Genomic DNA, 13489 nt, shown 5'->3' with positions numbered 1-13489 from the left:
GCTCAGTTACCGAGTTCTCGCTTGCACACAGAGGGGTTCCCAGTAAGATTTCCTGTCAGACACATGCCTGGGTTGTGTGGGCTGGGTCCCCAGTTAGGAGTGTGATAGGGAGGCAACTGATTGATGTTTCACTGATGTTTCTCTCCCTTTCTTTCTCCCTTCCTTACCCTCTCTCTAAAAATAAATAAGTAAAATCTTTAAAAAAAAAAAGGGAAAAATCCCAAGAAAGAAACAGACAAAAGTTTGAGTAGACACAGAATAAGAATAGTTCATAATCGTATGAATGTTCAGTCTCTTTACTAATAAAAGAAATGCAAATTCATACCAAATGAGAAACCACTACTTACCTTCAAAGTTGATAAAGACAATTATCGAATTGGACACCTTCCAAATTTGATGCCTTCTTACCTTATAATATGCCTTTGCATTGTTAAAAAGTAGCTGGAAGTCAGCAGTCAGCAGATTAACATCATCATACTCTTCCATTTTTAGTTTCTGTTGGATTTTCATCAAGTCAATGGGCTGAGCAACCACTTCATAATAGTCTGGTTGATTTCTGTTATAATGTAATGTATTTTTTAAAAAGGTATTAATACAAAGCCTATAAAAAGATATTTCAAATTACCTGTGGTAATATCAATATTTCAAGTGATAGAACACACTAGACTTAGTGCTATTAATAAAACTAGAAGGGAATAACAAAAGCAAGATGCATGTGCATACTCTTTTCAAAATATGTTAGTGATATAAAAACCTAAATTAACATATGTGATAGTCTCTGACATGCTAAATATTTAAGATTTGGGGCACCCATACTAAAACTGTGTCCAAGGTATCTTCTGCAAATAAAAATTTGTACTTCATGCTGTTCAGTAGTGGCTGAAAACAGGTATTTCAAAGCTCTTTACCAGCTTACAAAATCAACTGCCTCTTTAGTTAGTGACCAAAGAACTTTTTCTGCCAACTACTATCAAGTGCCTAATACATACTACACTGCTTTAATATCAATTACTACAGTTACAAAAGAGAAAGCTGAGGCCCTTGGCACAAGCAGTTTACCACAGATAAAAGGACATTAGACATATCCAAACACGACCAAATTAAAAAAACAAAACACCTTGGGAATGATAAGCACAAAATTCAGCAGAGTGATCACAGACTGGAAGGGAGAAACAGTGAGGGACACACAGAAAACTTCAACAGTAGTTACAGTAATAATTTAAGTGGGGTTTGGGGTTCGTGGATGTTTATTTTTATCCTTTTTGGCTTTTTTCAAACAAAGTTCCATGATACAAGCAGACCTTCTAAAAAATGATCTAGTGACTATTTTTCTCAATTCTTCCTTGGGGATAGGTAGTTAACTCCATTCTAAATGTGAAAGAGAAAGATTACTTACAAAGAATGTCATGGTCATGAAGGCTTTAATCTCTCTTGGGATCTTGGCTACCATATCATAGCCATACATGCATATTTAATTTTTAAAAACTTTTGATTCTGACATAAAAGTTGCAGACTAGTACAAAGAATGCTTCTTTTCTGTAGTTTAATGTATATTTTCCACAAGGATCACAGTTCAACTATCAACATCAGGAAATTAACTTTGATATAGAACCACCATCTAATCCGCAGACTCCACTCATGTTTCCAACTGTTCCAAAATTGTCCTTTATAGCAAAAAGTTCAACTCACATGTTGCATTTAGTTATATTTCTTTAGTTTCCTTCATTCTGAAACAATTCCTTAGTCTTTCCTCGACTTTCATGATCTTAATACTTTTGAAGATTACAGGCCAGTTATTATGCAGAATGTCCCTTAATTAGGGTTTATTTCCTGACAAGTTAATGTTATGCTTCTTTGGCAGCATTATGACAAAAATGACGGGGTATTTGTCTCACTGTATCCTCTCAGGTGGCATATGCTCTCAAGCTGCTTTTGATCACATGAATATTGTGTTGTTTGCCAGCTTCTCAACTGACCAAGTTACTCTTTTACTCCTTGAACTTTACAGATAGATACCTCCAGGCTATGTAAAAGACCATTCCTCATCAATTCATTCATTTATTTATATTAATATGGATTCCTGTTTTACTCAGTGGGTTAAAAACCATTACTATAATTATTATTTTTTATTTTTTTAATTGATTATGCTGTTACAGTTGTTCTATTCCCCCTTTCATTCCCCTCCACCCTACCCCCCCATCCCCACCATTACCCCCCTTTAGTTTATGACCATGTGTCTCAAGTCCTTTAGATTCTATATTTCCCATGCTATTCTTGCCCCCCCTTCTATCTTCTATCTACTGTCTATGCTACTTATTTTCTGTACCTTCTCCCCGCTTCTCCTTCTCCCACTCCCCTGTTGCTAACTCTCCACGTGATCTCCATTTCCGTGGTTCCGCTCCTGATCTAGCTGTCCTCTTAGTTTGCTTTCGTTGTAGGTATGGTTGTTAATAACTGTGAGTTGGCTGTCCTTTCATAGTTCATTTTTTTTTGTATTTTATTCATTTCTATATTTTGAATTTTTTTTTAAATTTTTTTTATTGATTATGCTGTTACAGTTGTTCTATTCCCCCCTTCATTCCCCTCCCCCCTCCCCCCTGTCCCCACCATTACCCCCCCTTTAGTTTATGACCATGTGTCTCAAGTCCTTTAGATTCTATATTTCCCATGCTATTCTTGCCCCCCCATCTATTTTCTATCTACCGTCTATGCTACTTATTTTCTGTACCTTCTCCCCCCCATCTCCTCCTCCCACTCCCCTGTTGCTAACCCTCCTTGAGATCTTCATTTCTATGTTTCCACTCCTGATCTAGCTGTCCTTTTAGTTTGTTTTCGTTTTAGGTGTGGTTGTTAATAACTGTGAGTTTGTTGTCCTTTCACTGTTCATGTTTCTTTAACTTCTTTTTCTTAGGTAAGTCCCTTTAACATTTCATATAATAAGGGCTTGGTGATGATGAACTCCTTGAATTTGATCTTATCTGAGAAGCAGATAAGATCTGTCCTTCCATTCTAAATGAAAGTTTTGCTGGATAGAGCAATCTTGGTTGTAGGTCTTTGGATTTCATGACTTGGAATACCTCTTTCCAGCCCCTTCTTGCCTGTAAGGTCTCTTTTGAGAAATCAGCTGACAGTCTGATGGGAACTCCTTTGTAGGTGACTGTCCCCTCATCTCTTGCTGCTTGTAGGATTCTCTCCTTCATTTTAATCTTGGCTAATGTAATGATGATGTGCCTTGGTGTGTTCCTTCTCGGGTCCAACTTCTTTGGGACTCTCTGAGCTTCCTGGATTTCCTGGAAGTCTATTTCCTCTGCCAGATTGGGGAAATTCTCCTTTATTATTTGTTCAAATAAGTTTTCCACTCATGGCTGTTCCTTTCCTCCTTCTGGTACCCCTATAATTCGGATGTTGGAGCGTTTAAAGATGTCCTGGAGGTTCCTAAGACTCTCCTCATTTCTTTGAATTCTTGCTTCTTCACTCTTTTCTGTTTGGCCATTATTTGCTTTCTTCTGGTCCATTCCATTGATTTGAGTCCCAGTTTCCTTTTCATTGCTATTGGTGTCCTGTGCAATTCCATTCATTTCAATTAGTTTCGCCTTCATATATTTGTCTAATTTGTGGCTATAATCAACCAGTTCTGTGAGGATCCTGATGACCAGTGTTTTAAACTGTGCGTCTGAGAGTTTTGCTATTTCTTCATCGCTTAGATCTATAGGTTCTGGGGCTTTGAGATCTTCTTGAGCCATTTTTGGACTGTTCTGGCCCTTTAAGTGTGAGAAGCAGCGCCTTGGATTCCCAGGTCGCTGGGTTGTGACGCTATATGTGGGGGCGTGGTCAGAGTGGGGAAATGGCGACCCCCTCTGCTGTTTCTCACAGCTGGGTGAGGAGGAGCGCCTTAGGTGGTTCACCAGGGCCGGGCCACTCAGAGTCACTGGGTTATGACGCTGTATGTGGAGGTGGGGTCAGAGCAGGGAAATGGCAGCGCCCTCCACTGCTGCTGGCCACGGGGACCCGCCTGGGTCCGGTCCAACCGCCCACTCCCTCGCCTGTCCACCCGCACACAAATGCGCGACCACAGTCAACACGCAGCACCGCTCCCCCTCTGTTTCCCCGTGGTCGCTCGCCTGGTTGCTCGCTCAGTCGCTCACTAGGTCCAACCCTGCGCCTGCATTCCGCTCGTCTGAGTCCGTCTGACCGAGTTTTCCTGCGCAACCCCACTTCACCAGCCGCTGGTTTTGCCCCTTACCGGTCAGGCTGAAGAATTTGTTGTTAACGGACTTCCGAAAAGTTCAATTTTCCGTGTTCTGGCTGTGTTTTCTGTTGCTAATATTTAGTTGTCTCTAAACTTGGTTGTGTGAGAAGGCACGGCACATCCACCTATGCCTCCATCTTGGCGGAAGTCTATAATTAATTATTTTGATGCTCAAACTGCTCCAGCTTTGGCCAGTAGGAATCCTTTCAACATGGCTTTTATATTCTATGTCCTTTTCACATGCTACCATCAACCTTGGAGCACTTGCTTATTTTCTGGCACCATAAGATCTTACAAGCTCATCTTTTACTCTATTTGCCCTTGAAATCAGAAATTTCCCCAAATAACTATGGTTTATTTTAATGGTAAATAGTATTGAAAGACCAAGGTACCAGGTGTACTCATGTCTACCGAAGGAAGAGGAAGAATAAACTGAGTTTTTTAAAACCCTTATCAACTACTTACAATTTGAATAAACTATAAAATTAAGTATGAGGGGATAAAAGGAGTACTCAATCTGTTATTCAGAAAACCTGTAAGAACATAAAGGTCTCTGTGAGTACCCAACAAAGACGTCAAGAGACCTTCTCAAAGTGAGCACTAGGACCTTGTTAATTTGATATCCAATATAGTTCTCTCCACCTGGGCCTGATGGGCCACAGTCCACTGCTCCCTGCCAAGGCCTGGTTTTTAAATACCATTTACCTCCACAGCCTCTCAGGCTTGAGTGACTATCTGTAGACAAGTGAGAACCCAAGTAGGGCACGTACTGTAGTCCTTTATTTGCAGTTTTGCTTCCCACGGTTTCAGTTAACCATGGTAAACCATAGTCTGAAAATATTAAATGGAAAATTCCAGAAATAAGTTTCAAGTTGCATGCTGTTCATGCCACCCTGCTCCATCTTAGTACCCAATGTAGTTACCATCAGACAGACTACGGCAGTATTATAGTGCTTGCGGTCAAGTAACCTTTACTTTACTTAATGGCTCCAAAGCTAAAGAGTAGTGATGCTAGCAAATGGTATATACCAGAAAGAAGCTGTAAAGTGCTTCTTTTAAGTGAAAAGGTAAAAATTCTCAACTTAGTAAGAAAAAAAGAATCATATGCTAAGGATGCAAAGATCTGCAGTAACAATGAATCTTCTAACCCAAGCCGGTGTGGCTCAGTTGGTTGGGCATTGTCCCACAAACTGGAAGGATGCCAGTTCAATTCCTGGTTAGGACACAGGCTTGGGTTATAGGTTCAGTCCCCAGTCAGGTCCCTTACAGAAAGCAGCCAATTGATGTTTCTCTCCCTCTCCTCTAAAATCAAATCAATAAATAATTTTTAAAAAGATGAATCTTCCACTCTGGCCGGTGTAGTTCAGTGGATTGAGTGCAGGCCTGCGAACCAAAGGATCGTGGTTCAATTCCCAGTCAGGGCACATGCCTGGGCTGCAGGCCAGTTCCCAGCAGGGAACGCACGAGAAATATCAAATACATTGATATTTCTCTCCCTCTCTCCTTCTTTTCCCCTCTAGGAAATAGAAAGAAATAAAATTAAAACAAAACAAAACAAAAAGCAGTTTCAAACTGAGATTCAAATTGTGTAGCTCAGAGCAACACTACTTCCCATATACTATGAGAAAGCACACACATTCCACAGAAGGGCAGAGATTCTACAGAAGCACAGCACTGGGAGAAGGCAGCCATGCTAATAGGCATTATACCGTGGAGACTGGAAGACAGTATTCCAGCACCTAAGACTTGTATCCTCTGCCCCCCAGCACTAGCCTACTGGCAGAAAGCAGGCAGCAGAGGGATAGTCTGTCTGTGAGGGTTTCTGCATACTCTAGTATGATGTTGCTCCTCTATATAACATATTGGTTAAGGACATAGGCTTCGGAATCAGAAAAACTTGAGTCTGAATTCTGGGTATCTTTTAGTGGTTCTGAAAACTTCAGCAAGTTCTCACCTATAAACTGTGATAATACAAGTTAAAACAATATTAACATCTAAAAGTGCTTGGCACTATGCCTAGTATGTGCTAAGCAATAACAGCCTTTTAGTATCATATGCTAAATAAATTACAACTTTTAAAAGACTATTAATAATAAACCAACTGAAATCTGGAAATAGCTACCTCATGTTTTAAAAAGTCCCTCATTTATGGCCATCATTAAGTCACAGGGCTCTTTCTTCTAATTCAGAATGGTGACATTACATCCTTGGTGGTTCTGCTCTTTGAAGGGAGCAGTTTGCCTTCAGCCCAACCTGCAGCTTGTTTGCTACCCACTATGGCATCAACAATCACAAATGGAACTAATTTTTTAATTAGCTCACTTTATTAGTTTCCAATAGCTGCTGTGAAAAAAAAAATGACCACAAACCTAATGGTCTAAAACAACACAAACTAATCCTACAGAAGTCCAAAATGGATGTCACTGGGCTAAAAAGCAAGGTGTTGGCATTTCTTCTAGAGGGTCTATGGAAGAATCCATTGTCTAGCTTCTTCTAGCTTCTAGTGACCGCCTACATTCTTGGGTTTGTAGCCCCTTCCTTAATCTTCAAAGCCAGGAGTATAGCATCTTCAAATCTCTCTTTAACTCATCTGCTTCCCTCTTCCCTATTTAAGGACTCTAGTGATTACATTAGGCCCATCTAGATAATCCAGATAATCTCTCCAATTCAAAGTAAATTGATTAACCGGATTTTGGAGACTTCTAGTCAGGATGGCAGAATAGGCAGATATGGCTCAGCTCTTTGCACAACCACATCAAAATTACAACTAAAATATTGAACAACCATCACTCAGGAAAGTCAGAAATCAAGCTGAATGGAAGTCTGACAACTACATATAATTAAAGGTATCACATCTATCCACAGGGACAGACATAGAACGGGCTGATCCCACATTTGCATGGTATAGCTCAGGAGTGAGGAGTCTGTGATACTCACACCAGGCCCCCTGGCCCACAGTTCCAGTACCAGAAAGATAAGTCTCCACAACTTTGGGCTGCAAAATCAAAAATCGGTGGAAGACACTGCTGGAGCCCCAAGCAGTTCCTCTTAAAGAAGACACACATGGACTCACCTATTCACACTCACTCCTGATCTCCAGGACAGGGGTAGCAGGTTGAAAGGCACCAGTGGTATACAGGGAAAAACTGAAATACATGAAATCAAGGGGAGCAGAGGCCACTGCCCCTTTACTAAGCCCTCCCCCTACACAACTGGTAACATATCTGAGATTCGTATCAACCTAGCTAACACTGTTTGACCAGCCTTGGGGATCCCCAGAGGCTCTGCCCCACCCAACTTATGGGACTACCCAAACTGCTTTTACATAAGAATGACTTGTCTTGGCTCCTAAATCCTAGCAAACAAGTAAAAGTTGGCCTCAGTGAGCCCTAGAGGCAGCCAGATTAGATTCATAGCTTGGCTTCCCCTAGAAATCTCCAAGCCCAGCATAAGTAGCAGCTATCTTAGATTGCTTTACAGCTCAGGCAGGGCACCCAGACAAACCACAGGTGGGGGCAAACCTTGGGCTGCACCACCTAGGACACCTGAGGGCCAGTGCACCCAGTGGACAGCTACAGATCACTTCAGAGCACCACCACACTGCGCCCACACAGCTGATCCTTAAGAGAGGGTATAGAGAGGTTGGTAGTCAGTGGTTACAGCCAGTCCTTGCAGCTGACTGGCCTGGGTAAATCCCTCCCATTGATCTGCCAACAGCAAACAAGGCTCAACTACAAGAGGAGAATGTATTGAGCCCACATGAAGCACACTCAAGTACCCTGCTTGGGTGATAGGGGAGGCAGTATCACTGGACTCTACAGGATATCTACTACATACATTATGCCACACTACCAAGACACAGAGTTAAAGCAGCTCTATCTAATACATAGAAACAAACACAGGGAGGCTGTGAAAACGAGGAGACATAGAAATATGGCTCAAATGAAAGAACAGATCAAAACTCCAGAAAGAGCTAAACAAAATGAAAATAAGCAATCTATCAGATGCAGAGTTCAAGACACTGTTTATAAGGATGCTCAAGAAACTCAGTGAGGACCTCAGCAATATAAAAAAGACCCAATCAGAACAAAGGAGACACTAATTAAAATAAAGAACAATTTACACTCTCAGGAAAACAACAGTAGAGTAGATGAAGCCAAGAATCAAATCAATGATTTGGAACATAAGGAAGCAAAAAACAACCAACCAGAACAATAAGAAAAAAGAATCCAGACTTCTGGCCAAGATGGAGGCATAGGTGGAAACACTCTACCTCCTTGCACAACCAAATTTAAGGACAACAAATTTTTAGAAACAAAAACACAACCAGAACAGACAAAAAATTGAACTGGAGTCCGACAACAATGAACCATTCATCCAAACCAGTAAGAGGGGTGGAATACGAGGCTGGCAGACAGGGGTCCCGGCAGGAAAAGGCGGTGGTTAGTGGACTCAGGAGCAGGGAGGAAACCAGCAAACCCAGTGAGGTGCACAAGGTGGTTGGCTGACCGAGGACACACATTCACGCACAGATAAACCGTGCTGTGAGACAGATTGTGCAACCCAGGGCCCCAGCACCCGGAAATAAAGCTTAAAAGCACCAACTGAAAAAACTTGCAGGGGTTGAGGTGCTGGGAGAGACTCACAGAAGCCTCACAGAAGAGTTCGTTGGAGAGACCCACAGGGTCCTAGAACAAACACAAGCCCACCCACCCAGGAATCAGCACCAGAAGGGCCCAATGTGCTTCTGCAAAGCGGCAGAGGGGACTGAAATCCGAGAAGGCCCAAAAATCCGAGAGAGAGCCCAACAAACGCCATCTCTCCCTCTCTGACCCCACCTACACATACAGGGTCACAACCCAGCCACCAAATTACCCTGCCCTGGTGAATACCTAGGCTCCGCCCCTCATACATAACAGGCACAAACAGACCAAAACGTTACGGCTCAAACAGAAGAACAGCTCAAAGCCCCAGAGCCAATACTTCTAAGTGACAAAGAGATAGCCAACCTATCGGACACACAGTTCAGAATACCGGTCATCAGGATGCTCATAGAACTGGTTGATTTTGGTCGCAAATTAGATGAAAAAATAAAGGCAACACTAAGTGAAATGAAGCAAAATGCACAGGGAACCAATAGTGATGGGAAGAAAACTGGGACTAAAATCAAAGGAGTGGACCAGAGGAAGAAAGAAACAACCAAACAGAAAAGAATGAAGAAACAAGAATTCAAAAAAAATTAGGAACCTCCAGGACATCTTTAAATGTTCCAACATCCAAATTATAGGGGCACCAGAAGGGGAAGAGCAACAAGTGGAAAACTTATTTGAACAAATAATAAAGGAGAACTTCCCCAATCTGGCAAAGGAAATAGACTTCCAGGAAATCCAGAAAGCTCAGAGTCCCAAAGAAGGTGGACCCAAAGAGGAACACACCAAGGCACATCATAATTACATTACCCAAGATTAAAATGAAGGAAAAAATTCTAGAAGCAGCAAGAGATAAGAGGATAGTCACCTACAAAGGAGTTCCCATCAGACTGACAGCTGATTTCTCAAAAGAGACCTTGCAGGCAAGGGGCTGGAAAGAAGTATTCCAAGTCATGAAATCCAAAGACCTACATCCAAGATTGATCTATCCAGCAAAGCTTTCATTTAGAATGGAAGGACAGATAAAGGGCTTCCCAGATAAGGTCAAGTTCAAGGAGTTCATCATCACCAAGCCCTTATTATATGAAATGTTAAAGGGACTTATCTAAGAAAAAGAAGATAAAAAACATGTATAGTAAAATGACAGCAAACTTGCAATTATTAATAACCACACCTAAAACAAAAGCAAACTAAGAGGACAGCTAGATCAGGAGCACAGCCACAGAAATGGAGATTACATAGAGGGTTAGCAACAGGGGAGTGGGGGAGAGGGGGGAAGAAGGTACAGAGAATAAGTAGCATAGATGGTGGGGAGAAAATAGACAGGGGGAGGGCAAGAGTAGTGTAGGAAATGTAAAGAACTGGTGACACATGGACATGAACTAAAGGGGAGAATGTGGGGGGAGGGGAATGAAGGGAGAAAATGGGACAACTATAATGGCATAGTCAATAAAATACATTAAAAAAAAGAATCCCCCAAAATAAGGATAGTATAAACAGCCTCTGGGACAATGTCAAGAGGTCCAACACTCAAATCATAGGGGTGCCAGAAGGAGGAGAGAGCAAGAAAATAAAAATCTATCTGAAAAAAAAAAACAAAAAAACAATGAAAGAAAATGTCCCTAATTTGGTGAAGGAAATAACAGATATGCAAGCCCAGGAAGCACAGAGAGGCCCAATTATGACGGATGCAAAGAGGTCCACCCCAAGACACCAAAGGTTAAAAAGAGACTTAGAAGCAGCAAGAGAAAAGCAGTTACTTACCAGATGGTTGATAGATAGCAGGGAGTAGGATAAGAGGTGAGGAGATTAAGAAGTACAAACAGGTGGTTACAGCATAGCCATGGAGATATAAAGTACAGTATAGGAAATAAAGTAACCAGAGAACTTATACACATGACCCATGGACATGAAAAATGGTTGGGGGACTGCTTGAGGGAGTAGGTGGCCTGGGTGAAGGGGAGCAAGGGGGAAAATCAGGACTACTATAATAGCATAATAAAATTTTTAAAAAGTAAATTGATTAACAATTTATTTTTGCAGTGTAATTCAACATATTCACAGGTTCCGGGGCGTAAAACATGGACATATTTGGGGGCCACTACTCTGTCTATAACATGCATGTACGTTTTCTTTTATATATTGTTTTTAAATGATTCTTAGAGAGGAAGGGGAAGGGGACGGAGACGGGGAAGAGACAGAGAAGGGGAAAAGAAAGTGAAAATAATCATTGTGGCCTTTCTGCACATTTTGAAAAATCAATCCCTCTTAATTATGATAGCTACAACTTCAATGCTGGTACCTTAGAGATGACTATTTTTAAGTTATATTTTACTGATTATGCTATTACAGTTGTTCCAATTTTTCCCCCCTTTGTCCTTCTTCACCAAGCACCCCCATTCCCTCAGGCAATCCCATCACCATTCATGTCCCTGGGTATAAGATCTTTGGCTACTCCATTTCCTACACAGTACTTTACACCCCCAGGGCTGTTCTGTAACTACCTATTTGTACTTACTAATTCCCTCACCTCTTCATCCATTCCCCCACACCACCCTACCATCTGGCAACCATCAAAACACTCTCCGTATCCATGATTCTGTTTTGTTGTTGTTTGCTAAGTTTGTTTTTTAGATTCAATTGTTTATACATACATACTTAATGCCATTTTATTGTTCATAGTTTTGATCATTTTTTTCATAAATAAGTCCATTTAACATTTCAGATAATAATGGCTTGGTGATGACAAAGTCCCTTAGTTTTTTGTTTGGGAAACTCTTTATCTGCCCTTCAATTCTAAATGATAGCTTTTTTGGGTAGAACAATCTTGGCTGTAGATCCTGCTTTTTTTGACTTTGAATGTCTTGCCAGTCCCCTCTAGACTGCAGTTTTTGAGAAATCAGCTGACAGTCTTATGGGAACTCTCCTTTAGATAACTAACTGCTTTTCTCTTACTACTTCTAAGTGTCTCTCTTTAACCTTTGGAATTTTAATTATGATGTGTCTTGGAGTGGGCCTCTTTGAATCCATCTTGTTTGGGATTCTCTGTGCTTCCCGGACTTGCATGTCTATTTCCTACACCAAATTAGGAAGTTTCCTTTCATTATTTTTTTCAAATAGATTTCCAATTTCTTGCTCTTTCTCTTCTCCATATGGCACCCATATGATGTGAATGTTGGAAAGCTTGAAGTTTTCCCAGAGACTGCTTACAATATCCTTGTGTTTGGGATTCTTTCTTCTTCTTGTTGCTCTGATTGGTTGTTTTTCGCTTCCTTATGTTGCAAATCATTGATGTGATTCTCAGCTTAATATACTCTACTGCTATTTACCTGTAAATTGTTCTTTACTTCAATCAGTGTATACTTCGTTTCTGACTGAGTATTTTTTATGCTGTTTAGGTCCTCACTAATTTCCTTAACCATGCTAATAACCAGTGTTTTGAACTCTGCATTTGATAGGTTTGTCTCCATTTTGTTTAAGTGTTTTTCTGGAATTTTGATCTGTTCTTTCATTTGGACAATAGTTCTTTGTTTCCTCATTTTGGCAGCTTCCCTGGGTTTGTTTCTATGTATGAGATAGAGCTACTATGACTCCCTCTCTTGGTAGTGTGGCCTAATGTAGTTAAGTGTCCTGTAAAGGCTGTTGGCACAGTCTCCCCCATCAGCCAAGCTGGGTAGTATAGGTATACCCTTTGTGTATGCTGAGTACATCCTCCTTTTGTAGTTGAGTCTTGATTGTTGCTGGCAATTCAAAGAGAGGGATTTACCCAGGCCAGTCAGCTGCAAGGACTGTCTGTGTCCACTGACCACCAACCTCTGCCCACCATGGAGGATCAGGTGTGCAAGGGTAGGGTGGTATTGCTCTGATGTGTTCTGTAGCTTGTACTTGGTGTACAGGTTCTGGGATCTTCCAAGTGGTACAGGCTAAGATCAGCCTCCACCTTTGTTGTGCCTAGGACCACCATGCCTGAGTTATAAAGCAATGTGAGATGGCTGCTACTTGTGCTTGACTTGGAGGTTCCCAAGGAAAGCCAAGCTGTGAATATAGGCTAACTGCTGCTAGTGCCTGGCCTGGGGCCACTTAGCAAGAGGTATAAGGTCTAAGGGGTCACCAAGGCTGGCTATTGCTTATTTAAGAGGATTCAGAAGTTGTGAAGCAAGAGCCAAGACCAGTCATTCATAAGTAAAAGTCACTGATAACAGCTTGGGTGGGCCCCTAAATTGGGTAAAATGGAGTCTTAGCAGATCTCCAGGGCAGAGCTTACTTAGGTTGATGGAGTCTCGGATATGGCACCCTTTTGCTGGGTTTGTGGCTCTTTTGGTGGAGGGCTCAGAAAAGTGAGAAGTCTGTCTGCATTTCTGTCTGGGAGAGAGCTGTCCTCAAGCTCATGCCTTGATGATAGGTACTTTAGTTTCTCCTTTTATGCCACTGGTGCCTTTCAAGTTGTTACCCTGGTGCTGGACCTAAGAGAGGGTAAGTCTGAACTGCTTGGGACTCCAGAAGTTTCTTCCACCAACTCAATCCCCACTGGTTTTTGTGGCCAGAAGTTATGGGGACTTATCTTCCTGGCACTGGTTTCCTGGGCTGGGAG

The 13489-nt window shown here is 41.6% G+C and overlaps 1 protein-coding gene across 26 annotated transcripts in view; it reads right to left on the bottom strand.

The window, feature by feature from the left end:
• The window catches only part of PBRM1 (polybromo 1), a 135808-nt gene that overhangs the window by 113338 nt on the left and 8981 nt on the right, over nt 1–13489 (bottom strand). For all 26 annotated transcript variants that reach the window (XM_053669360.1, XM_037134696.2, XM_037134694.2 and 23 more), the window contains one exon: nt 409–556. In XM_053669360.1, the coding sequence (XP_053525335.1) occupies nt 409–556 (148 nt within the window). The remainder of the gene's footprint in view (nt 1–408; nt 557–13489) is intronic.

This window comes from Artibeus jamaicensis, unplaced genomic scaffold, assembly GCF_021234435.1.
Source record: "Artibeus jamaicensis isolate MK-2021 breed Jamaican fruit bat unplaced genomic scaffold, CSHL_Jam_final contig_519, whole genome shotgun sequence".
NCBI classification, from domain to species: domain Eukaryota; kingdom Metazoa; phylum Chordata; class Mammalia; order Chiroptera; family Phyllostomidae; genus Artibeus; species Artibeus jamaicensis.
The sequence above is the reverse complement of the archived record's forward strand: the minus strand, read 5'-3'. Positions and strand labels throughout refer to the sequence as shown.